At 41.1% G+C, this 26,779-nt stretch overlaps 1 protein-coding gene across 12 annotated transcripts in view; it reads left to right on the forward strand.

Annotated features, from left to right (window-relative positions):
- The window catches only part of LOC125898059 (RNA-binding protein Musashi homolog 2), a 302,500-nt gene that overhangs the window by 234,653 nt on the left and 41,068 nt on the right, over positions 1-26,779 (forward strand). For all 12 annotated transcript variants that reach the window (XM_049591666.1, XM_049591667.1, XM_049591665.1 and 9 more), the window contains 2 exons: positions 1,049-1,163; positions 12,049-12,123. In XM_049591666.1, coding sequence (XP_049447623.1) covers positions 1,049-1,163; positions 12,049-12,123 — 190 coding nt within the window. The remainder of the gene's footprint in view (positions 1-1,048; positions 1,164-12,048; positions 12,124-26,779) is intronic.

A 26,779-nucleotide genomic window follows, 5' to 3' on the forward strand; every position in this document is an offset into this window, starting at 1 on the left:
AGATTGTGCAGCATGGTGAACAGACTCAGCCTACCAAAGAACAACCAACAGACACAAGACCATGCCACCCCTTGTCAGCCGATCGTGCTTCTCTATAATTCATCGAGATAGGATAGATACGTGGTAAATAGGACTCTCATCTTCCTCCTTCTCCTCATCTGTCCCTGTCACATCCCTCATTTGATATGTGTTATGTAGGAGGAGGAGATGTCAGTCTTGCAAGATGGGAAATGAGCAAACCTGTATGTGTGAGAGCTGGAGTGAGAGAAAGAAATGCAGGAGAGAGATGGGTGCTGCGGGTGGAATTGGACTGTGGGGCACTGGGGACTTCAGCCCAGCAGACACACAAATTCACAGTGCACAAATAAAACCACTGAACACAAAAAAATATTCCGTTTTAAAACACTTTTTAAAAAAACAAAACAAACTTGAGATTTTAAACACAGTGCCCAGGCAAAACTCAAGTTAAATGAAAAATAGAGATTTTGTCAAGGGAGATTATTGCTTTTGAGATTATTCTGTTTGGATTAAACAAAGAGCTGCCTTTCACAAAGAAACGACATACTGCCACACAGCGGGACTGCGGTAATGGCATTGCAGAACAGAGCTTCTCCTACCTTGATGTCTCAGAAACACTTGGAAAGTATTAAGCTTGTATTTCCCTGAGGCATTGGGCACATGCTCACTGGAGCAATAACCTTTGCTTTAATGCAGGAGGAGCATGATTGTAAGTTTTCCTTAGAGACCTTCCTCTAAAATGTGAGGTGCTCAGATTGACTCAGTCTTGTTTTTCTCTATGGAAAACATCTAGCGCTGTGCAAGTCAAATAGAAAACCACCTTAAAGAGCTGAGACAGCCCTGTCAGATCTGTCTGGTTGTGTACCTACACAGTCTAATGCTTTGCCTCTGTGTGTGTGTGCGTGCGTGTGTGTGTGTGTGTGTGTGTGTGTGTGTGTGTGTGTGTGTGTGTGTGTGTTTGTGTACGTGTGTGCGTGTGTGTGCGTGCATGTGAATATGTGTGTGTGTGTGTGTTTGTCTGTCTACATAGGTAGAATGTAAGAAAGCCCAGCCCAAGGAGGTGATGTTCCCACCAGGTACACGAGGGCGAGCCAGGGGTCTGCCCTACACCATGGATGCCTTCATGCTGGGGATGGGCATGCTGAGTGAGTCACACACAAATCCACTTACACAATAACACACACACGCACATATGCAAATACCCAAACAAGTGATCTATATCAACCCATTCTCCCAGGGTGTTAAATATGGCAGCCTGGTCAGTGACCCTTGACTTCTGTTACAGACAGAAAAGTCTTTTGGGCTTTCAGCTAACTCCAGTGTATTCTGTCCGCAGCAAGTAGACATAGTAGAAAGAAAGAGAAAGTTCAAAAAGGGCGGGAAGGGTTTGAAGGGTCAAACACACTATAAACTTTCAGCCAGGAGATCCGTGTTCATGTCCTGTGTGAAACCAAGTCAACTTGAGTTTTGTTTTAGCTACGTAACAAAGTTACTGGCCTACATCACATGACACAGTCATTCAGTAACAAATGTAGTTATTTTAACCCAAACCATGATTGTGTTTTTTAAACCTAACCAAGTAGTTTTGTTGCCTAAAGTAGTTTTGGTGGCAAACCTTTGTTTTGTGTGAAGATGGAAGTTTATTTTGAAAGACACTGTAGCATGTAACAAGCAGAGATTGATACAGAAAAGGGACACATCCAAAACTGATGCTAGAGGGGTACCTAGAGCGTCATAGTTTAAAGTGTAGGGCCACCGACAAAGCTGCCATATTTGACGATTTGGGAGTGAGAATGTGTTGTCTACACATACATATATGTATATCTATATCTATATATGTATGTATGTATGTATATATATATATATATATATATATACATACACATATAGACATTGCGCTAGACTTTTTCATTGCCGGTCATTTTGACCGACAGGGTCATAAAAATCCGGTCATAATCTATTAATCTATTTTTACCGGTCATTTTAATTTTCGTTTTTAAATGATAATAAAGATATTTAAAGACATTTAGTTTTCATTCATTCGTTTTTAATAAATCCAACAAGCAAGTTATAAAGTGTGCATTAATAAGGACATGAACGAAAAGATGAACAGACATCCTAACACCCGTGCCATTAGGCTTCGCCCTGGACGCACCGGACAGCAATAACGCGTCGCTAACGCGTCCGGTGTGTCCAGGGCGTTATGTAGTTATGCCTGTAGGCTCGGTGACACAAAATTAAAATTGTAATGAAGTGATTAGGGTTTTGAAAAATGTGTTCGGTTATGCACTGTTGTGTTATTTTAAATTATAAACACGGTATTTTCTCCTCACGTTCCTCAGTGCATGCGGTTGTTATTTTATTTTGAAAATTGGCCGGATTCTCTCGCCTTTTCTGTGTCGGACTTCCTGTTTGGTACGATCCACTCGATCCAGCTTGACAGAAGCACCCGTGAAAAATAGACCAGACGCCGAACTGAAGCGCTGCCTCTACTCCACAGGCGCTCCGCTCTGCTCAGCGGCCTGTGTGGACAGTCAGATAGGTTAACATGGGCGCTGACTGAAAACTGCCTCCGCTGCTGGGCGCAGTGCTTCAGTTCCGCGTCCGGTGTGTCCAGGGCGTTATGTCAACAACGCTACATGAAGCAGATCAATGACTTTTTCTCTGCAGTACTGTGCACTCCGCCGCCAAGTGGGCAGGGGTGGTAATTGCAACCGGTCAAAATGATGCCTTCAGATTTTCCGGTCACTGTTGTTAAAAAAAAACGGTCAATGACCGAGAATATCCGGTTAACATGACCCCATATATACACATATATATATATATATCTATATCTATATATATATAGATATAGATATATATATATATATATATATATACAGTACAGGCCAAAAGTTTGGACACACCTTCTCATTCAATGCATTTTCTTTATTTTCATGACTATTTACATTGTAGATTCTCACTGAAGGCATCAAAACTATGAATGAACACATGTGGAGTTATGTACTTAACAAAAAAGGTGAAATAACTGAAAACATGTTTTATATTCTAGTTTCTTCAAAATAGCCACCCTTTGCTCTGATTACTGCTTTGCACACTCTTGGCATTCTCTCCATGAGCTTCAAGAGGTAGTCACCTGAAATGGTTTTCCAACAGTCTTGAAGGAGTTCCCAGAGGTGTTTAGCACTTGTTGGCCCCTTTGCCTTCACTCTGCGGTCCAGCTCACCCCAAACCATCTCGACTGGGTTCAGGTCCGGTGACTGTGGAGGCCAGGTCATCTGCCGCAGCACTCCATCACTCTCCTTCTTGGTCAAATAGCCCTTACACAGCCTGGAGGTGTGTTTGGGGTCATTGTCCTGTTGAAAAATAAATGATCGTCCAACTAAACGCAAACCGGATGGGATGGCATGTCGCTGCAGGATGCTGTGGTAGCCATGCTGGTTCAGTGTGCCTTCAATTTTGAATAAATCCCCAACAGTGTCACCAGCAAAACACCCCCACACCATCACACCTCCTCCTCCATGCTTCACAGTGGGAACCAGGCATGTGGAATCCATCCGTTCACCTTTTCTGCGTCTCACAAAGACACGGTGGTTGGAACCAAAGATCTCACATTTGGGCTCATCAGACCAAAGCACAGATTTCCACTGGTCTAATGTCCATTCCTTGTGTTTCTTGGCCCAAACAAATCTCTTCTGCTTGTTGCCTCTCCTTAGCAGTGGTTTCCTAGCAGCTATTTGACCATGAAGGCCTGATTCACACAGTCTCCTCTTAACAGTTGTTCTAGAGATGGGTCTGCTGCTAGAACTCTGTGTGGCATTCATCTGGTCTCTGATCTGAGCTGCTGTTAACTTGCGATTTCTGAGGCTGGTGACTCGGATGAACTTATCCTCAGAAGCAGAGGTGACTCTTGGTCTTCCTTTCCTGGGTCGGTCCTCATGTGTGCCAGTTTCCTTGTAGCGCTTGATGGTTTTTGCGACTCCACTTGGGGACACATTTAAAGTTTTTGCAATTTTCCGGACTGACTGACCTTCATTTCTTAAAGTAATGATGGCCACTCGTTTTTCTTTAGTTAGCTGGTTGGTTCTTGCCATAATATGAATTTTAACAGTTGTCCAATAGGGCAATAGAACTTTTGCCCTGTACTGTATATATGTATATATAGATATATATATCTATATATCTATATCGATATATATATATATATATATATATACACATACACACACACACACACACACACACATATACTTTGTATGACATTTTAATTTTAAATCATGTTGACAAGGCCCATCAGGCACAAAATTAGATATAAATATCTTGGTTTTTTTTAACTGATAAGACAAATTTTTGACTAGGATGCAAATAAAACCAAAAAAATGTAAGACATAACGTTTGTGTGGGGTTCAGATGAGGTGTCAGACACGCCCGCCATTCAGTCATCAATTTCTACCCTCTAAAAAAACCAACTTATGCAAACTCTCGTCTAGATAGCCCCATTAGGTGGGCGCTGCCCCTAATTAGGCTGCTTCAAGGTGTGCCACCAGTGGCCACTGTGGTCTATTTCTGGTCGAGTCTGGTACAGGCAGCCCCTGGGCATATAGGAGCAGACCAGCACATTAGCAGGCTAAATGAAGAGGAAAATTGGTGTAATGTCATATTAAGGATTCATCACTGTGCCCCCCTTAATGGGTAATGAAGGGGACACACATGTCAGGGAGAGATCTCATCTACAGGGACCTCAGCTGCTGGCCCACCCCTCTTCATTACCATCCAGCCCATGCCTGTGGCCCTTTTTATTTAACACTATTGCACTCTCTCCTCTCCCCTCCCTTCCTCCCCACCCACCCACTGTCTCTCTGTCTACCTATTTATCTGTCTCACTATCTACCTATCCGTCCATCTGTCTGTCTGTGTGTCTGTCGTTCACATTTCCTATGCATATAATTTGTATGTGCGACCCGACCAAATGGATTTGCCCTCACATAAAAGATTTATTTTTTCCTTCAAAAGCAAAAGAGACATGCAGCTGATTGTAAGAGACTCATTTTACCGTGCAAGTATCCCCCTCCCCTTCCCTCTCATAGCAGGTGCAGAACCACAGTCATGCATTTTTATCTGTACCAGGTAACGCAACATTTGAAGTGGCTTTGAAGGTCGATGCAGTAAGATGTTGCTTGTTTTGCATTTTCTTTGAAAAAATGGTCATAAACCAGAGCTGTGATTTTTTTTTTTAAACAAGTACAATTAAGGGACAGTAAAACAATTACCTGTGCTATCTATCCATGTTTGTGTCCATATATTCACTATCCATCTATATTTGTACAGTTGCATAAACTGTCAGGGTTATTCCAGGGTTGACCTTGCTATGCGACTGATTATAGATCTGTATGTGCTAAAAGTGTAGATAAGACTGGCCAAGTGCTTCTGTCAGCTCTATCTAAGTCGTTCAGTTCCATCTCATCTGTTAGAAGTATTTAACAAGCACAGTGAACTTTTCAGAACTTATTACAGACTAATGTGTCTGTGAAGAGGACAGCACTCTTCCCCTCCATTGGGAGACGGCAGGCGGAAAGGCAGTGATGTGCTCATGTGAGAATATTAACAGCCAACTTGTTTGGAGACACTCTTATCTAAATGAAATTGGAACAAGGACAGCGAAACATTCCTTTATATAATTTGCATTTAGAAAAAGGGGACCCTAGGCTCATTATTTAAGAAAGTGTAAGCTCCTTTTGTGCCAAATCTCATTAAAGCCATCCCTAGCTCCTTTGTTTACCGCCTCTAATCGAGGCATTTATCTTTATTGTGTTGTGCCCGATGTATGTTTGCTGAAATTAATACACATTTGAGCCTGGGCGAGGTATGGGTGTACCAGATGGATAATTGATTTTAAAGTGAATCAGAACTGTTGAGCCATAAAATAGGTACATTAGCATGCATATTAATAAGGCAAATAAGAGCACTAAGAGGCCGCCACCAGGCCAGACACAGTGGCAGGCTTCATTTAGTGAAATGGTAGGAAACACAGTGGGTTCTCTTCTTTCTTTCTTCTTTCCTCCCACTCTCTTGTTGGTATGCACATACTAAGGGTTTTATGAGATAGTAGCTTAACTTAGCACGTATCTTAATCCACTTTCCCGACACTTTCATATTCCTCTTTATAGCCCTCTCCTCATATACTCGGTGCACGCATCTTGCTGCAAATTCTCCGGTTAGTAATGTGAAACCCATTGTAATGCGGTACATCAGACAGGGGAAGTGGTTTTGCTATTTCAGAAAATGTTGAAATAAGGAAGTATGAGGAGCCGTGGTATCTAAGCCAACAATTTCAGTTTGGCATTTATTCTGTTTGACAGTAAGACAGTATCAAACACATAATATCCAATATTTTGCAGTGGGTGATAGCTTTTCATTGTATCATATCACAGTTCTTTTCAGACCAAACAAACAAAGAGGGGTTGTGTGAAAGCTATCCATCTGTAACTTCCTGGTGATGACTTCTCATCAGCAGCTGATGGAGGATTTTTTTATTTATTTTTTTTTTTTTCCTGCCGGAGCCTCCGTCCTACTTTATCCATACCAGGTTAAGGTTCCTCTCACTGCCTCTCTGAGTTGCATTTCTTTTTGTCTGTGAGAGACGGGGAGAGGGTCTGGGAGAGGCATTTTCCCATTGGGTCAGGAATAAATTGAACTTTTTCATGGACAGCAAACACTGATTAGATATTTATGACCAAGGTCAACCTTTCTGATTCCAGCTGGCACAGGCTCTGAGGCATACAGAACAGAGCATCCACACACATGCTCACACCCACATCCACACACACACACACACACGCACATAGCCTACATACACTCACGCACATCCTCACACACACAAATATGCATTCATGCAAAATATGTTTTGACGCCTTCATGCCGCAGACACATGCATACAAGTGTATACAGGCCGCCTCTGGACAACATGTTTAAATGTCTAGCTCCGTACACTAAATGTTCTATACAGTTATTATTTAGAAATATGTCATCTAGTTGTATTCAAAGGGATAGTTTGGATGCTTTGAAGTGGGGCTATTTGAGGTACTTATCCATAGCCAGTGTTACCTACAGTAGATGTCAGTTGGCACGGCCCTAATTTGGAGAAACAGGAGTCTGACATAGAAGCAAAGGAATCTCTTGCAGTGGGGGGGTCAGCAATCTAAAAAAAAAGTCCCACCAAAAAAGAAAACCTTAATACTAGTTTACGTTACACTATACTTAGAATATATTCACTGCTTTAACTTGCTGTCAGACAGTAATTTCCAACAGGGAACTGAAGCCAGTTTATCGTTCACGTCAAAGCCAGACTCCATTGTCTGGATTCACTAAAGTCTCACAATAACACAAACTAACTAATTGATCGAGGCAGCAGTGGACCTTCAGCTCCCATGTTCAGCGAGCTTAAATTAATGTCAGTGGAGTCTGGTGGCTTTAACGACAGCTTTCCTGTCAGAACGAGCTGTCTGAGGGCAAGGTAAAGTGGTAAAAATTCTTTTAATATAGCATACACATAAACTGATATTGATTTTTATGCCTCGGCGCCGGCGATAGCCGTGGCCAGAGCCTTAATGTTTTGAGGTTTTCTCTCCGTCCGTTCATGTGTATGTCTGCATGTATGTATGTAGATGAATGTACCTCCCTTTCTTGTGAATGCAATATAAACATCCAAGTGGATGTTTGGCAGATACATCTACTGGGATTTAACAATGAACTGATTAGATTTTGGTGGTCTTAGGTCAAGGTCACTGTGACCACGTCCGTTTCATTCTGAACATGATATCTCAGGTACACTTCTTCTCTTCAAATTTGGCACAAACATCAACTAAGACTCTGTGTTAAACTGTTCAGAATTTGGTGGTCAAAGGTCAAGGTCACTGTGCCCTAATCCATCCCATTCTCATGAATGCAATCTCAAGAGTGTCCTGAGGGAATTTTCTCAAATTTGGCACAAAGGTCTACGTGGTCTCAACACTGAACTGATTTGGAATTTGTTGGTCAACGGTCAAGGTCAATGTTACCTCAACATGTTTTGGGCAAAAACTCAACAATTCACACACAAATTATGACAAAATTTCACACAAATGTCTGATAGGATAAAATGATTAAGTTATGACATTTTATTTTTATAAGATTAAAGATCAGCATCACTGTGACATCAAAATATTCTGCAAAAACACTTTTCTGGCCATATTCATGGCCATAACTCAGGAACAGAAGGGGAGACGTTTGGTCAGATACTGAATTGTTGACGCAATTTTTGCCTGCCCACCTTAACATTGTGCTAATTGTTTTGCTGCTAGGGGGAAAATATGTGTGAAGCATCTATGTTTTCACAGACATGGATGCAAATTGTAGCTGTAACATGGCTGTTGCACAGTGGCATCCAACCCCTAGGCAGTAATTCTAGTTCAGGTGGCTTAAATACATTTTGCTGCTGCAACCCATTCATAGTACTACATTGCTCATCTTCCTTGTTGGTACGCCAGCCTGTTTATCTAAACTGGGCGTGTTACAACAGACATCTACAATATGTGATACACTGACTATGCACAACTACCTCTTACAAACCTGCTTCAAAAGACCTGAACTATCCCTTTAATATAAGCTCTATTAGTCTGCACTCTCTATAGGAGCAGCCCAAAATTTACAGTCTAGACATTCAGCTGTGACTACAGCAAATTTATCAGGCTGGTACATACTGTATCTAACAAGAACCGAAGACGCAAAAGCCTGAAAGAGGTTTCCAAGGTCAGTTTCTGAGGTGTAATTTACACACATTGAGGAAGAGTTATCAAGGTTGGCTCCAGTGATTCATTCCTGGCCTTAAGGACTTCCTCTTATTAGGTAATTTAGTCCAGACTTATGGTTGAAGGTGATAATAGCATGAGGAAAACGGATAAAGACTGAGACATATACCATAATTAGAGGGTTAATTATGTTTACATTACCTTTGATGGTGCTCAAATTCTCACTGACTCTTGCAGGCTCACTTGCTCGCCCACCCACTCTTCTCAAATGTCTTGTTTTGTCTGCATCCCACTTCCTAGCTGCCTGCTCCCTCACACCCCGTTTCTCAATATGTTGCCCACAGCTGCTTCTGTCTGAAAACTGTCCAGCTAATTAACTGGTGGGTCTGTGGTTGTAATAAGAATCATGACAGCAGATGAACAATACATCTGCTACTCTTAAATTTTTCTAGTGACACTGGGTCCTCTTCTGGCCTCATTGTAACTCCTCATCCATCCAGGGACTGTATAACTTCTAAACAAGCCTGTACCCTCACACAGACTTTGACTTTGGTTTACAGATGGCAGTTTGTAGTCACATTTTCTAGTCACATCAACTTTTATAATTCATTGGCTATGGGTACATTTTACCATAACTGTATACATAGTAACCCTGACTAACTACTCCTGGGCTTCAAGTACTGGTTTATCACAGATGTATGTACTCATACTGTGTGAAGCATCTCTCATTGAAATACTGATTTTACTGGTAATTATTGTAATGTATATGTCACCTTTCATACAGGAAATACATCACATTAAAAGGTCCAATCTGTATGGAAATGAAAAGAAAAGGTTCCACCACTACCAAAATTTTCCTAATTTGATTAAGAAATATTTTCTGGTGCTTTTGATGTATTCCATAGTTACCCAAACTGCAGGCCGTGGGCCTATGGTGGCCCTGAGAAACATTTTGTGCAGCCCTCGAACATGACATGAAATTTATGGATTATATTTGAATCATCTGCAGCCCATTTTAATACAAATTGTACAAAATGTTTTTAAAAAAATATCTGAGATCTTAGCTTAGTAGCGTGCATTAAAGGAGAAACCTGCTGTACAAAGGTGTGTGATCAGGAAGGGCAGTACAGTTGTCACTGCATGCTGATGGACAGAGTTGATAACTCAGCTTTAATGCATGGCAGGAATGATGAGAGAGAGGCTGCTAAACTGAGTGCACTGTCAACACTGCACAGACTAGTCTTTGAAAATGCAGGAACTGGCACCAGATCTACAGTACACAACAAAAATGCAAAATTGCAATATGGAAAAAGTTGTGCGCATACAATTTAAAACACAGATGACAGGACATTAGATTTGAATTAGATTTTATGTATTTCCTATATAAGGGGTCTTCAACATTTCTCAGGCTAAGGATCTCTTAGCTGAAAGACTGACAGAACAGGGACCCCACCCCTACTACTTACATTTTTGAGTCATATCTTGTTTGTGCTAGCCTGTAGCTGCTAACTCAGCAGCAGTTGTGGCATGGCTAGGTACTTAAGCTTCGCCCTCTGCACTTTTGCCGGTGGTTTTTAAGGTGGACGATGTGTCTCTTGCTTTAAAAGTCACAGTACAGTTTATTGTGGCTCATAAGGCTGTCCACACTCTTGGAATGTTAGCTAGCTCACATGATGCACCATGACTTATGGGTGATAATTGGCCTATCATCAATGTTATTCACTGTAAATTAAATGGGAATTATGAATAGGACGATTCATCTTTTTTAATATGTTGGATTCATGTTCATATGTTTTTCAGACACAGTTTAATATTTGGAAAAAAACAAAAACAACCTCCAATTAAAATTAAATTAGAGCAGTAATATAGAGTCAGGTTTCATTTGAGGAAGCTAAGCTCTTGCTAATTTGAACAGTGTTGCAGGTAAAAACAAGGTGTGCAAAACTCTCACCTCAGTGTTGCTGTTCTCAGAGGTAGTTCCTATGTAAGCAGTCTGGTTGATTAAACACATTTAGCACATACTTATGATTTCCATATGACACTGGTTGCCTTGGTAACTCTTGAGATAGTTAACCATAGATGACACATTAGTTTCAATTGCTGGTTAAACCTTATGTAAAATATTAAAACAATAAAGCAACACACAAATGAATGCCACGCTGGAGGTGTAAATGAGGAGCAGCTATCACTTCCATGCCCACAGTATCTTTTTAACCATCAGCCAGAATAACACATAAAGCTCTCTGCTATGCTAGAGATGCACAGAAACAGACGCCAACGTCATTTCAAGGCACCTGCTATAATGTGTTATTACACTGAGCTATAAAAGTGCCTGAGAACTTGTGATTGAATTAAAAAATGAAAATGAATGAGACAGTTAAGAACCAGGGGAGTGCTGTTTGTTCGGGAAGTTATTAATGCTTTGCATTCCAACCTGTTAAGAACCAGCAGAAACAGTTCTTGATACCCAACCCCAATGAAAATCAAACCCCAGTTAATGATGGGGATCACTTACATAAAAGAAGGAAGAAAAACTTTGTATTAGCTGCTCAGAGGCTCCTGTCGAGGTACCTAAGTGTGTTAAAATCTAATATGATTAAACGGGTTATTGATCCATGAAGGATAACTTGCTTTAAGGAGAGATTGTGTAAAATATGTCCTGTAGGAAAAAGCAACCAGAGCTGCGCGATCAAGATTAGATGTTAATGTAATTGTGACAGTTGACCATTGATTGAGGGTGGTGCTTGGTGTCAAACTGCACACACAGCGAATGTTTTTCAGTTGACAATCTACCATCAACATTATGAGCTATAAATACATGCCGCCTTTTTATTAGGCTTGAAGCATAAAAATAAATCACTTCTTACTTATTACAGTTTTTTCCCCAAACAAAGCAGGGTTGACACATAATAAACACTTTGTATATGGAAAGTACTGTTCTGAAATGTAAAACTTAATCCTAACTATTTCAGGCTCATATTTAATGTGGATTATTGTAGTTTTTTTTTCAGGGTATCAAATAACATTAGAATTTGCTTGAAAAATGAGAACACTTCAGTAGTCTGAATCCCCAAGAGTTTAAAATGGAGTCTTTTAAGATTTGTTTCTCTCTCAAAGTGGATTTGTAAGTAGTCATATTCCAATGTTTGTCTCTCTCTGTGTGTGTGTGTGTGTGTGTGTGTGTGTATCACATTTATATATAATAGTTCTCATCTCTTTTTAATCTCTTTCTGCTCTGTCAAAGGTTACCCTAATATTGTGGCAACGTATGGCCGCGGATACACTGGATTCGCACCCAGCTACAGCTACCAGTTCCCTGGTGAGTTAAAGGCTTTTTTAAAAATATCACTGTTGCAGCTGATTTCTGCCACGCACTCTCCAGCACATTCAGACATACATGCACACACACGAACACACATGCACGCACATACACGAGCGCTCATCAACATACAAGTCAGTCACCAAATAATCTGCAGGATGATAAGTATGTTACGTGTCCGGATTTCTCAAGTAGCTTTTGAAAGCTGACGTATAGTGAAGTAAATTGCTTACTCCTTTTTATCCCGTCCTCGAACACTACCATGACCAAATGTCTAAAATGGGGGGAAGTTCTTCGTCTTCAGCGGCCCAATGTATGCAAATTCATCTGTGGAGAAGCAGAAAAATAAGCAGCGCTTTGTGTAGGCAGATTTTAAAAAACGTGGTTCTTGTAATGGAAAATGAATGAAGTCATTTTCTGCATTAAAAGTGTTGACTCAGAGCGCCGGGCACTTTAATGGGAGTCCAAATGGGAGGCATGCAGTCTGGAGGTGAGCAGCTGTACCTGTCTGCTGCAAGAGGGCCCGTGGCTCTGCGGTGCCTCACTTAGACAGGCATCCCATCAATTTCATGCTTTATTTAAGGACTTTGCACATACTTTGTTTGCCATGCCAGACATCATTCCTTCCACTGATAAGACGGAATGGGAAATATCTGACAGCAGCTCAGATCTCTGTAATATCTTTGTGAAATAGATTCAGGAATGGTAAGACAGGAGGTCCAGCTGTGACCACCTGCAGATCAGACACATGCTAGATTTATACCTGACCACAACATTATTTGACAGAAGAAATGGAATAGCACCTTCTCATCAATGTGGGGGAACATGAGTAGCATACAAATGTGGGAATTAAGCCATTTTTGTCTGTTCCTTTTTTTTTATTTAAGAAAATGGAATAATTTAGGAGTATAATGAGCCTTTCTTTCGATAACTGATTGACAGTGTACATGGTTGTTTTGTGTGCAGCATTCATCTAACGTGACATTAAGAATGTGCTTTTATCCATTCTTCATATTCCGTAAAAGCATCCTAAAAAGTTTATGATCTTGGATCTAACAGAAAGAGAGAGAAGAGACTGAAAGGAAAAGGAGTGTTCAATATTTATTCCGTATAAGTAATTCTAGTTAAACATGGATTTTTAAAATGTTTACTGTTTAGGACAAATTAAGGGATGTCACCTTCCCTGAGGCAGAATGTATGATCCTGTCCATGTTAAACTCAATTTAAAGAGTTTGATAAAGCTGTATGATTAAAACAGCCTCCTCTGGGCTCGCTCAACTCTTGACAGGGTAATTGGAATTTTTAATGTATGAATCAAACTCCTTGTCCAAATTAAATAACCTCGGGCCAAATATTGACTGGTGTCCTTCCTTACTAAGATGTGGAAAGCATCCTCAATTTAAGATCAAAGCCTTTTTTTTTTCCCTCACTGTACACAACCCCGCTGAAACACTCCTATAAATAAATGGAGCTGAGACCAGGCAGGCTGGATCCAAGAGGCGTAAATTGTGGGCAGCATTTCAAGGCTTTTTTACACCCAGTAAACCTCAGGGGTCCACTGTTAACAGGAAAAAGTGGTAAGGCAATTGTCCAATTGTCAAGATAAAACAGTGATAAAACATTGATCAGTGATGAAACAGTGAATTAAGTAAGAAAACTCAATAAGACATACACAGAAAAAGAGAAACCAAAGCTGACATCCCTGCAACTGAAACAGAGTTCAAGTGTAGAAAACAAAGCCCTAAAAAATGTGATATATACACAACCATAGTTTAAAAAAAAAAGACAGCCTTTCGGTGCAGCCAGTTAGATGCAAAGCAGACACCAGCTCAACAGCTATTAAACAGTATCTGACAACTTAGCACTCTGGTCCCTGTGACACTCCCAATTAATTCCAACATTGATCACAAAGTGCCTTTGATATCGATCTCATACAGTATGTTTCTATGTGTCTGTATTTGTATGCCGAGAGTTGCTTACAAAATGATTCCAGCACAGACATTATTACTATTTGTGCTTAGAGACCTTCACACATTGTGATGTAAATCAGGTCATCATCTATCTGTCGAAAAGTTATCCATGCAAGCAATCACATTTTATAGCATTTCCCTAAAGGGCAAACTCAGACAGTGGTATTTATGTGTGTTTAACCTAGTAGTTACTGTAAGATTTTTTTGTGGGGGAGAAAATAACTGCTACTCATAAATTGTGGAGTAAAATGAAAGCACACTGAACACTGTCTTTATTCTTTATTCATTGTTTGGATCCCCAGTTTTAATGCCCTTTCCCATCATGGAAACAATGTTATCAATTTATTCAATCCATGAAAGCTAATTATCTAATTTAACACCCAGTAGTTTGGGTGCTCAACTGATGTCCCATTTATGGATGAAATTGGGTGTAGTGGCATTAGCAAGAACATTGCTATGACCAAATCCAATACATTTAGTTTTGACAATGTTCAATACTTATTTGTTAATTCTCTTCCACTGAGTAATGCATTGAAGTCTACAAGCAGATTTTCTCTCAACTCCACTAAAGTTGGTGAACAGAAAAATGTTGAGTCGCCTGCAATCATATTTACATCAGCATCATTTATTAAAATTGAAAATAAAAGTGGACCCAAGCAACTCCCTTGTGGAACACCGCAAAATATATACATTCTTTTTTTCTGGAAAAACTGCCATTGAAAAAAGAAATGTTTCTCTGACCTAGATAAGTGTTGTAATATATTTTAGCTGAGTAACATTGAAAACTGAACATTTATATGGATGCACATGTATGCCACCGCTATGGAGGTGGCATAATAGATACATGACACATCTGCAGACAGCAGAGAGCAGTAATGCAGTTGCAGTTAATGTGCCAGTAAAACAGGAAAAACTGATGATGTTAAAAATGCAGATTGTGCAACATCAAAAAATGCACGGAAGGCTTTGAGTAACTACAAGCCTGCGCACACTTCAGTTTTATAAGAAACAAAACCATGTTTGGTTGCAAAGAAAAGCCTCAGGGTACCTTTAATTGCAGAGCAGAAATTCAAGCAGCATTTTGCTTAAAATTTCAAGATTGGAAAATCAGCTGCAAGGTTAATATTACAAGGTCCTCACAAAATATAAAATTTACTAAATCTTCAAATTTTTGGTTGCACTTCAAGAATAGAAATTCTGTGCATAGAAATAATCTTTGCACATATTTTAGGCACTTTTTATTTTTTAGCTATTACAGAATGTAATAGTATTACAGAATGTAATAGCTGATAACAGAAAGGGAACTGAAGTGTTTCATAAAGACGCCTTCTCTGATTTTTGCTCAGTTTTTAAATTCCAAGCTGTACTTTATATTCACTGCTGTAATCACACGCTGTTTACCTCGTGGCAGCATGGTTTCAGTATTATGCTTGCATCCTGCATGTGTAGTGACAATCAAGAAGGCAGCAATGTTTTCCATTACCTCAGAATTACAAATGGTAAGGAGGTGTAACAAATGATTTGCAACATCACAAGAACAAGAAGTCTTTTTTTTTCATTCATCAGAGCTTTTCTTTGTATCAGTGGATACAATTAGTTGATAGTTTACTATGTTTAAGGAACACATTTCTCTCAGCTTTACAGTGATTTGTTTGTTAGTAGAGCCCGTCTCTAACCAGTGACTCGTAACAGAGTGATACACAATGACCTGTGACAGTCATTGTCTGCCTGATCCTATTGTGATGAAAAAATGTCAGAACATTTTCTCAGAATGGGCTGTTATGCAATCAGAACCTTGACGGCAAGCAGTGGTATTGTCAGTGTCAAATAAAAGCAGAGGGGACTGTAATGTATGTATGCAAATGCGACATGTGAAATGTGATATGTGAGCGTTGTCACGTTGCATTCCATGTGGATGCTAACATCCTGTAAAAGATGAAGACCTATGGAGTTGTGCTGAGGCTGTTACTGTCTTTACTCTTGAATAACACCAGTCCCTCAGACTGGTGTTATTGCACTGCTGTCGTCATGTGATTTTAAAAGAAAATAATGCTAATATTCCTGACACTTTCACACTTGAGTTGTTGCTGAATCTTCATATTTCCAGTCACTCCCTCTGAATTGAGCATTATCTTTGCTTTTCCCAGAAATCTTTTGCACACACTCATGACATGCTTCCAAAAAAAGATGGAAAAAAGTGATGTTTGGCACTGCGATAAACCCCGTTTCCTGGAGGAGTGTTAATCAAGCTGATTGACATATTTGCATTACTGAAAAGGGGAACACAATAGTTAGCAGCACGCTCGAGCCAACCTGCATTCCCAGTCTACTTAAATGGTAGATTCACCAAAATTACAATCAAATCATATTCTTCCATGTGCTGTATATCTTTTGGTATTCAGCCATAGAAATACGTGAGATTTTATTTGCTTAGGTTTAAAGATATCAGCCTCTGAGAATTGTGCTGCCACCCCCAATGCTATGGAGGTGAGAAAATATCTTTGTTTGCAGTTAAAGTGAACCAACCCTTTAACAGCTGCTGCTCTGTTACTATCATCAACTGGATGCAGTAATAAATACGCTGTTATAGTGAGATGACAAAATTGGCAGGTGTCCTGTATAAAACTGTCAGATAGCTTTAGAGTGATGTTGGGGTAGTACATATCTGTAAATGTAGGTATCAGTATCACTTAGGCTGAGCTAAGGTAGGTAGTTGACATGTCAGTCATGTAGCTTCAGTTCATTTTCTGCTGTGGATATGTGGTGCCCACATACAGCTGCCTATGAACATACAGCTGAACACACAGGCAGTAGAATCAGTGTGTGTCTCAATGAGGGTGTGTTGTTAATATGACAAATTTAAAGTGGCATTCCTCAATCAAAAATATAATGTAAATATTTTCATTTTTCCTTTTTTTCTTTACATTTTTCATTATAAATGTAAATAAAATGACAAATAATGTTCCTAACCTCTCAGTATTGTAGAAAAAACAGTACACCAGCAGTAATACTCAACTTGCAGTCTGTGGCCCAACGTAAGGTGCCGGGTGGCCTGCCAGTCGTTTTTGAATTCACACTGAAGATAAATGAGTTTACATTGGAATATTTTTCTTTTTCTTTGAATGTAATACGGTGCCAGAGTGCATACAACAGCATCAAAATAGAGCTTGTTTATTTAAAAAAAAAAAAAAAAAAAAGAAAGGCCCCCCAACTGAGCCCTGAATGCCCTCAAACCCTAAACGCCCCTGCATTCCCTCGACCTGTGTGGGGCTGCTGTGACTGGATTAGCCTCTTGTCAAAAATGGTTGAGGACATCAATGGTCAAAAGGTTAAAAACAGGCAATTCATTTATTTTATATACTGATAAATATTATTAATGTCTGTTTATTAAAAAAGTGGCCCCCTGGCAAAGCGAGTAAGCGGCCCTGTCGTACACCCTCAGTGAGTTTTATTAAAATTGCAACTGCTTTTTAGAAATGTCCATATTAGCTCAAAAAAACCTGAAAGTAACCATTCCATTATAAACAGTGTCATACAGTGCTCTGCTCATCCTGGATGGCAGCTGGGGCAGAAATCAAAGTATGCAAATACAGCACACATCAGCATTACAGAACTTGACTTAAATGATCAGACTTCAGAGCTAACATTTATCCGGCTACAAAGAGCAGACTAAAATTGAAAGTATCTTTGAATCAAAATGAGGTACAAAAGGACTTCACTTTGAGTCTGTCAGACATTAAAGAGCGCACCGTTCCCTAGATACTACAGTTATGAACAGTGGGACGGCACTGATTTTCAGATAGGTTCAGAGAAGGAAAAGTTTTGTTGAAATTAAGATCCTTTTTGTCATTTTTCCATTTTGAGAGAAGCTACATTTATTTCACGCTGTCCATGAATTCATGCCATGTCTGTTTTTTCCAATCCCATTTGAGTAGAGGTTAATAAAACTGCCTGAGGAGATCAAACCTACAGTAAGATGATCATATCTTTTCTTAACATTTTAAATGAAGATAACTAATGGATTAGATACGATGTTATTTGTTCAGACTTAAAGCTGCAGTAGGTAACTATAATAAAAAATAACTTTTTGTCATATTTGCTTAAAATGTCATTATATCCTGACCATACATGAGACAGATAATCTGTGGAAAAAAAAACAGATTCCTTTTTCTCCTCCTAGTGCTCCTAATGGCATTAGCAAGAATCTACCGTGCCTGAATGAAACAACCAATCAGAGCCAGGAGGAGTGAAAGTGAAAGCTTTTCATTGTCTGTCTTCCTCTGTTTACTTGTCTTTACCATGAACGCTGTTGCTGGCAGAACAGTGTGTGCATGAGCAGTGACAGGCATGTGTTAGTAACTCCTGCTGGCTCTGATTGGTTGTTTTTGTTCATGAACAGTGGATTATTGCAGTGCCTTTAGGAGCACTAGGAGGAGCCAGAGGAACCTGATCATTTCACAAATTATCGGTCTAATGTTCTTCTGTCAGGATATAGTGACAGTTTCAGCAAATAGGACAAAAAGTTATTTTAATAAAAGTTACCTACTGTAGCTTTAAACCCAAAACACAGCTGTGTAAGTATCGCTAGAAACAGAGAAACCAGGAGCTGACGGGACATGAGGAACATTATTGTACATTATTCTCGTTTCCATGCAACGGTCTAATTAGCATTAGCTAGCTGATAAATGTGCTATTGTATTATTCAACTTGCAGCCCCCAGGGGAACAACCCAAGATGTGCTGCATTTAAAGCATGAGGTGTCTAGTTTGGAGGACCTCACATGATTAAGGCGTTTAAAGCCACATTTAAAGGAGTATTTTATTTGATCACAGCCTTACAGTACGTTGAACTGCTCTCTAACAGAGAGCACTCTTTTTTAAAGATTACCCTAGGCTAAAACTGTATACAGAGGATGGTCCTTGTGTTTACCGTGCATATTAAAATGCAAATGGCTAGAAAGAAAATAGCAATAAGTGCAAGTTAAGTTTATGCACTGTAATTTATGTACAGTATAGTTTCTGCCAGTGGTAGTAGCAAATATAGAAGAGAGGTTTGAGAGTGGTGGTGTACTCCATTGTGTGTATGATGTATGCATGAATAGGAAGCTCATCTGTATGAGCAGAAATGTAATTAAAAAAGAAAATGTAGTGTGCATATGTGCATTATGCATGTGAATAAGCTATAGAAGCGAACATCAAAAGCAGGGAAACACCCCTGATACATTCATATTATGCTGTCTGTTGTTAACCAGTCTTGTATCGGTTCCTTTCATTGCACGCACATGAATGCACTCACAGTTGAACACACACACACTCAACACACACAGAAAAGCTGTATTTATACAAAGACTGAAATGTGTATGAAGGGAAGAGGCAGAGGTGGAGGGACTTAACCAGGAGCTTCTCTCCGCTAACCCGTCTTCCTGTGCGACTCGCTGCCTCCACAGCCGTGCCCTCAGAGCCTCCCCTGGCATAAATGACCATTATGGCTCCATTAGGGCTGCTAGTAGGAGGTCATTATGCTACACTGAAAAACCATGGATGAAGATGTCAGTGGGGTCCCATCAGGGGAGAGACACAGACTGAGTGAGAGAAAGACATAACACTCAGTCATCCAGCTACTCCAGATGTCATGACAGACAAACAGCAATTCAGGTCCAGTGAGTCAGCCTCTTAAGTAGTAAAAGAACGGAGAGAAAGGATGATTAAGGAGGGGAGAGGGCAGCGGTAAGTGTAGCAAGGGTGCAGTGAGAACACAAGACTTACCAGTTACCTTAACAGTATTCTTTAAAAAAAAAAAGAATTGGATCTTGTATGTCTTTCTCACAACACATTCAAATAACCAATGCTTGTGTGGTGTTTGGGTAAGTTTGTTGGAGTTGGTGGATTGGTTTTTCCATCTGTTTTTCTTGTCTTGTTGCCATATCCTTTTCTTGTCACACGCTTCATCTGTGTCAGATCTGTTTCCCCGTCAGATATGAAGTGTGGGATAGCGCCGCGGTAGCCTCCACCCCCCTGTATCTGCAACTCCACCAACCAACCATGCCTTAGAAACAACAGCACACTCCATCATATCTAAGTGACAGAAAATGCCATTTCAAAAGCCTTAAATCAGTGTGGAGTAGATTTCTTTTTCTGTGTGGATGTAAACAGGGCCTAGCCCAGCAGGTGGTTATGAGTGAGTATGAAAACCTGCAGGGTGGCCTGGTTGGCTACAAGACCGACCCATACGCAGAAGATGAGGGGTTTGGCTGCCATAACCACCCACATGTCTGCCCTTCTTGAGTTGTCCTGATTCAAGTTACTGAGGGAAAGTTTGGATCTTTTGAAGTGGGCTTGTACGAGGGACTCATCCATAGTCAGTGTATCATCCACAGTAGATGGCGGTCGGCACACCCCCAGTTTTGAGAGGCAGGCAGGAGTACCTCCACTGAAGCTAAGCAATATGGAATCAAGTTACATCTTTGGGTCCCTCAGTTTTTGAAATATAAATAAAACTCACAAGGTCTTTGTCAGATGTTAGAGAACCAGGACAATCCTCTGAAAAGAAACATTAATGAGCAGAAAACATTAAGCTGTCAGAATATTTTCAACCAGCAAATGATTAAAATGATTAGTCCATTTGGGAATTGTAAGTCCATGCAACTAAAAAGTAATAGATGAAGCTTTTTATGCCCCTGTGCTGGCGAAAGCAGAGGCATTATTTTTTTCGTGTTGTTAGTCGATCTATCCGTCTTGGGAGCATGATATCTCAAGAACACTTTGAGGGAATTTCCTTAAATTTAGCACAAACACCCACTTGGACTCAACAATGACCTGGTTAGATTTTGGTGGTTAAAGTTCAAAGCACAAGGTCACTTTGACCTCATCCATCTCATTCTCATGGAACACCTCAAGGGAATTTCTTTAAATTTGACATTAATTTTTTTTTTTTTTTTTTTTTCCTTTTCAAATTTTGCATAAACGTCCACTTGGACTCAAGGATGAACTGATTAGTTTTTGGTGGTCAAAGATCAAGGTCACTTAAACCTCACAAAATATGTTTTTGGCCATAACTCAAGAATTCAAATGTTAATTATGATTTCCCTCGAATTTCACACAAATGTCTAATAGAACAAAATGATGACATGATGGTCAAAGGTCAACTTCACTGTGACATCATAATGTTCTGCAAAAACAGATTTTTGGCCATTATTCAATGCCAGACACAGAAGGGGAGACATTTGGTGAGATACTGACATGGTGACACTATGCCTGTCCATCATGAAACTGTGTTGTATAGATCTTACGTGCTGTTGGGTTGAAGATGTGCGTGAACATGTAGCTGTGTGAGAGAATATGTAGCTTCTTTGTAGCAATGTCTGTCTTTGAAGCAATGTCAACTGCCATGGCTACATGTAAGTCTGGAGAGAGGTGGATGTGAATTGTAACTGCAGTGCGACTGTCTGGTGGAAGCAAAGAACCGCAAGGCGGTAATTCTTTTTTGTTTTGTTTTTTGGTTGTTGTTTTTTTACTTGGCAACCATTGTTACAGTATGAATTGTCCTACACAGAGTGACAGATGTTGCATAGGTTAGGGTTAAACCTATAAAAGGTGCATGTTGCTCTCCGCTACTGTAAGTAACAGTGAAATGAAGGTTGCTGGCCTTTTGCCCCTTATTCCTGTAGGAGGGGAATATAAAGATATAGGGAGCAGCTGTCCTCTCAGGAGGTGGGCTATAGGGAAAGAAAGCTGCTGACCTGTGCAACTGGTATAATAGTGACTGTTCCTGGGGGCTGCATGCCCCTATAAACTGGGGCAGAGCCAGCCAAGCATATGATAAATGCACCAGAGGTCACATCCAGGGCATTGGCTTGAACCGCCAGTTAGCCTCCCAGGGTTTTGCAACCGTCTGCTGTTGGGAGATGGAAAGGTGTTGACGTGGACTATATAGAGATATGAACTTTCTGAAGCAAAGGTAGCTTCTGCAAGGTTTGGGGTCAAGGACGAAAAGGCATGGTGGGTGTGTGGTGATGTGTATAATAAGGACGTATAGGACAAAGCTCTGCTGATGAGCGGAAGTGAACACAAGAAAGAACCTTCGAGAAAATCTTTCCCTTTGTCAACACTCCTCTTGCTCTTTTTCATAGTAAAGGCCCTCAGGCATCAAAGTCTTTCTGCAACACTTCATCACAATGTTGGAATCAAAGACAAACTAAAAATGTATTTACATGCAGCTAAAGTGTGACTTCAAGAACTCCGCTTTGTTCATTTCAGCACTGTTGTCTCCAGATGCAGATGCGCAAACTGGTTTGCTTCAGAACTGTTGCAGTCTCGTGGTTCCACATAAATTGTATCAAAGTTGACCCAAGTATCCCACTAATTAAAAGTGTGGAAGATACTGTTTCAAACTTTCTGTCCAATGAAACTCTCTTCTTTCTGGCTATAGTTCATTACTTCCTGTATGGATGATGATGTAGTTTGGGACACCGTGTGCAGTCATTATCAGCAGATCTGAAGCTCTCTTAAGTATTCAGACATCTTATATTTCCCATTTCAGTACAATAAGTACCCCACTTCTTGGCTGCAGTACTGGAGCAGGTGGAAAAAATCACTGGCCTGAGGCTGATGAGGAGCTTACCTGTGCCATGGGTGCATGCAACATTGTCCTCCATAAGACAGATCCCACTGTTTGTGTTTTTACTGCACTCTTGAGACATGACGGCGGCACACACAGCGGTGCTATCTGTAGAACAGGTCTCTACTGAACTGGAGTTACACAGCAGATTGTTCCTTAGATCCTGTGACCATCTCTCTACAAGCTGGGTGAGCTGTGACCCCAGCAAGTGGTCCCACAGGCCAGAGTGAGTGCTACAGGGCTGGAAGCAGATGGCCCTCCTGATGCCACACTGACTCACAGATTGACTTTAATTGCCAAGGCTGATCATTAGCCCAATGGGTCTGTGGAGGCCGGGGCACTCCATGAGTCGCAGGCCTTAAAATAGGGCCTGACGAGGAGCGTCGTGACCTCGCACACTCCAACGACCATGCACAACGCATCTTTCTCTCACACACTTGGATAGACACACACACACAGGCATAAAACTGACACAATCAAAGACTCTTCAAGGCTGCGTATGAAGGCAAAGGAGGTGGAGGGACTTTACCAGGGGCCTGTCTCTGCTTGCCTGTCTGCCTCTCTGACTCACTGTCTCCACAGCAATGCTGACTGCACACTCACACACATTTGCACATGCAGACTCTCTGAGCTCCCCGGGCCATGACTCTGTTGCCTGTGACAGTAGTGAGTGTGCTGCTCTGACGTCAGTGGACAGCACTGTATGTCACGCCCTGTCTACTTCTGTGTGTGCAGTCATAGAGCTCAACTGCTCTCAGATCAGCTCTGCTCTCCATTAACGGACCTAAAATATGGTTTATGTGCATTTGCTTTAGTGTCAGACGGACACTATAGACTAGCCAGACATGGCATAGAGGGACTGTATGGATTCAACAAGTGAGGCAGCACTTCACCAACATGCCCCTCAGCGCCGTACAGGAGGACAAGTGGTTTTGTTAATTTATGCTTTGCTGTTATGATTTTATTTTTTTGTTTAGATGCAGTGTGTCCTGGCCTGTCTGCATGGTCACATGCATACACGTCAGGTCATGTGCACATCCACGTGTGCCTCCTCGGGTGCGTGTGCACCTGTCTCTGCAAAAAACAGCTACTGCACTCTGACACAGGCAACACTGAAAGGCTGGCTATTTCCTGAAAGTGGAAGAGAAGGCTCACCTCATTTGCCCAGGTCTTAACTCACCCTAGGACAACAGACACATCCTCCCATACTGAAGCAGGCAAACAGTCTGCCATGGAGACCCACTGTCTAGGTTCCTGTGGTGGGGAAGATGAGCTGCTGTAAGAGGCAGAGTGGCAACGCTAAAGCTCATTATGTCTCATTATGACCGTTGAGCTGCTGGTCTAGAAATGAAACTTGAGCTGCCCTGCCTCATACATGGCTGCCACCTTCGGACACTGCTGGAGACCAGCAGGAGGACAGAAAAGGAGCACAGACATGAGAGTGGGCAGAGGAGTACAATATGTGTGTCTGTGAGACCATGCTCTGTGTCTGCTGCCTGTTGTTTTGATCCCACCCACTGTTCGAAAGCTCCAGGCCCAGCAAGTTGGGTACTTGCTAGGTGTCTACCCAGCTGCCCCCTCCTTTCCCTCTATTCCTCCATTCCTCCCTCCTGCTGACTGTGCTAATAGCCCTCCAGTTCCTCTCATCCACTCCTTCCCAGTGCATGGAAACATGCATACATGTATATCAACATACATACATAGTGTATATTCATGATCGTAGTGCACAGCCCTGTGCTTACTTCTTCTCTATGTGGAAACATTGTTTACAGCTCCAGTAATCAAGTGGAAGCCAGTGTTGCAGTGCTATTTTTGGGCCGTGCCACATGTTACCCTACTTGCCCCTGCTATCTGGAGCAGTGGTAGATTGTGTAACTGCAGTGCATAGAGCCGGCTAAAATATAATGGAGTCTGCAAGTATTTGAACTTGGCTATAAAATCATATTCATGAAATAGCGTCGGCAAAGCCGCTTCTTATTATGACTAACTTTAATACACTGTATTTTATTTTCACTCGGCATTAGTAGTTCCTGCAGAAGCAAGTTCACCCCGATCAGTGCAAATCCACAAACACATATTTAACTTGAATGGTGAAATGACACTTAATGCACTCACTTTTCGTTTGAGAAAACCTGAAATTACCCCCCTTCATCACTCATCTGTCCCTTCCACTACCACCCTCAGAACTGGGAGATGGGCATTAAAATGCATAAAAAATTAAGGCTGTTTACTTGGACACTAATGAGAGGAGGCTTAAGTAGTCTAGTTTAATTAGTATGATTGGCTCCATGGGGACCACACAGGCAGGGCCATAACAACTGATTCACTCAGAGCTCACAGGACCTTTTCATACTCTCTGAGTGTCAGAATTGATGTCAGAGGAGATTGGACTGCAGAGACATGTTGCCTTCACTGATCCCAGGTTGGAAAGGAGCACTGCAGTTAAATGCACTGAAGCAGACCATTACATAAGCACCACTGCAAGGTCAGACATCTGTGTCCTCCCTGTCTGTCTCTCTCTATTTAAGTCACCATCATGAACTGCCTTGAATATGAGGGTTGTGAACCAAGACCCTGTCCCATTGGCAAACCAGTGTCACTGTTTTCCAGGACCGAATGGATTTTAGTGTTTATGCCTTATCTGTTCTGGCAGATTCCCCTTCACTTTTTGAAATGCATTTTTTTTCTCCACACCTTATTGTTTCGCTCTTCATTCCTTTTTCTTTAACCACTGTGTGTGTGCGTGTGTGCGTGCGCGCATGCTTCCGTGTGTGTGTGCGTGCCTGTGTGAGTGAGTGTGAGTGACTTAGAGGTATATTGGGGCTTGTGTGGAAGCAGAATGTGTTTAGATCAGTTCTGCAGCATAGGAGCCGTTTCCTTTTTGCTGAAGTGCATGGGAAGGAGTACAAAGAAGAGGTCGAAAGTGCGGCTGCACTTCAATAAAGAGCCTAGTTTGTCCTCTTTGATGCTATGCTGCCATGCACTTCAGCTACAAAGAAGCAGCGCTCTTGTCACTGAGAATTGAAGTAAAAGACACTGAGCTCTTCCTGAGCTCTCTACACCACATCACAGTCACTCACACACAGCGTACAGCTGTGTGATGTGTGTGCCAAGTTTGCAGTTTTGGAAGCTGGAGTTATTTCCAAGTTGAGGGTATTGTGAGCAACATTATTATAAAATATTAAGTATTTCTATTAATTCTGATTTACTATTGATTCATTTAGAGTTAAAGATGTCTATCTAGCTAGTATACATTATATAATATAGAAGCTGGTAAAGCAATCCGCAATTCATTATGCTAGTTTTGACAAACAACATAGTGAGTGTGGAGACTGCTCTTCAGCTGAAGGGCTCTGGGTCGAGACCCCTCTCCAGCAAGAATCCACCCTGCTGAAGTGTCCTTGAGCAAATCACTCAGTCCCTACCAGCTCCAGTGAGGCTGGTCTCTATCAGCCTCAGCTCACCTCTGACCTTCCTGTGGATTTCTCCACAGGAAACACATTATATGTTTACCATCTGCGGTATGGCAGCTTTGCAAGACACACTGCTCTGCTCAGCACCCATGTTTGTATGGTGCATGGATTCAGAATACACTGTAATGGTTACAGTGAACAGTATGATGCGACTGAGGGTGTCAAACTAATTTTAGTTCATGACTATGTCTTGTAAATGGGCAGAGTAGTTCCCCTGCAGCGTGGTGGATTTTTGTTCCGTGTGCTTCTGAAAGGTTACCCAGTTTGAATTTTACCAAATATATCTCCTTCCTGGCCTCATCATGTTGTTCAAAGGTATAAGATACGTGTGCAATTACTACCATAAAGCCAGGCTTTGCTGAGCTCTGGGCTCACTCCACTTCTGTAATTGACTTTTTCTCTCCCCAGTCAGAAGTCACAAAGTCTTAATGGCAAAGGATCAGTGTGCCAAATGGTTTCATTACATACAAAAACCATTACCTTTGGCACAAAAGAGCCACAGCTTAGGCAAAGGGACACACACAGGAACAAACTCATACACACTGACCAACATATGTATACATACAGTAGTGAAGTCATGTGTGATTATATCAGTAA

Source organism: Epinephelus fuscoguttatus, linkage group LG12 (genome assembly GCF_011397635.1).
Source record: "Epinephelus fuscoguttatus linkage group LG12, E.fuscoguttatus.final_Chr_v1".
NCBI classification, from domain to species: Eukaryota; Metazoa; Chordata; class Actinopteri; order Perciformes; family Serranidae; genus Epinephelus; species Epinephelus fuscoguttatus.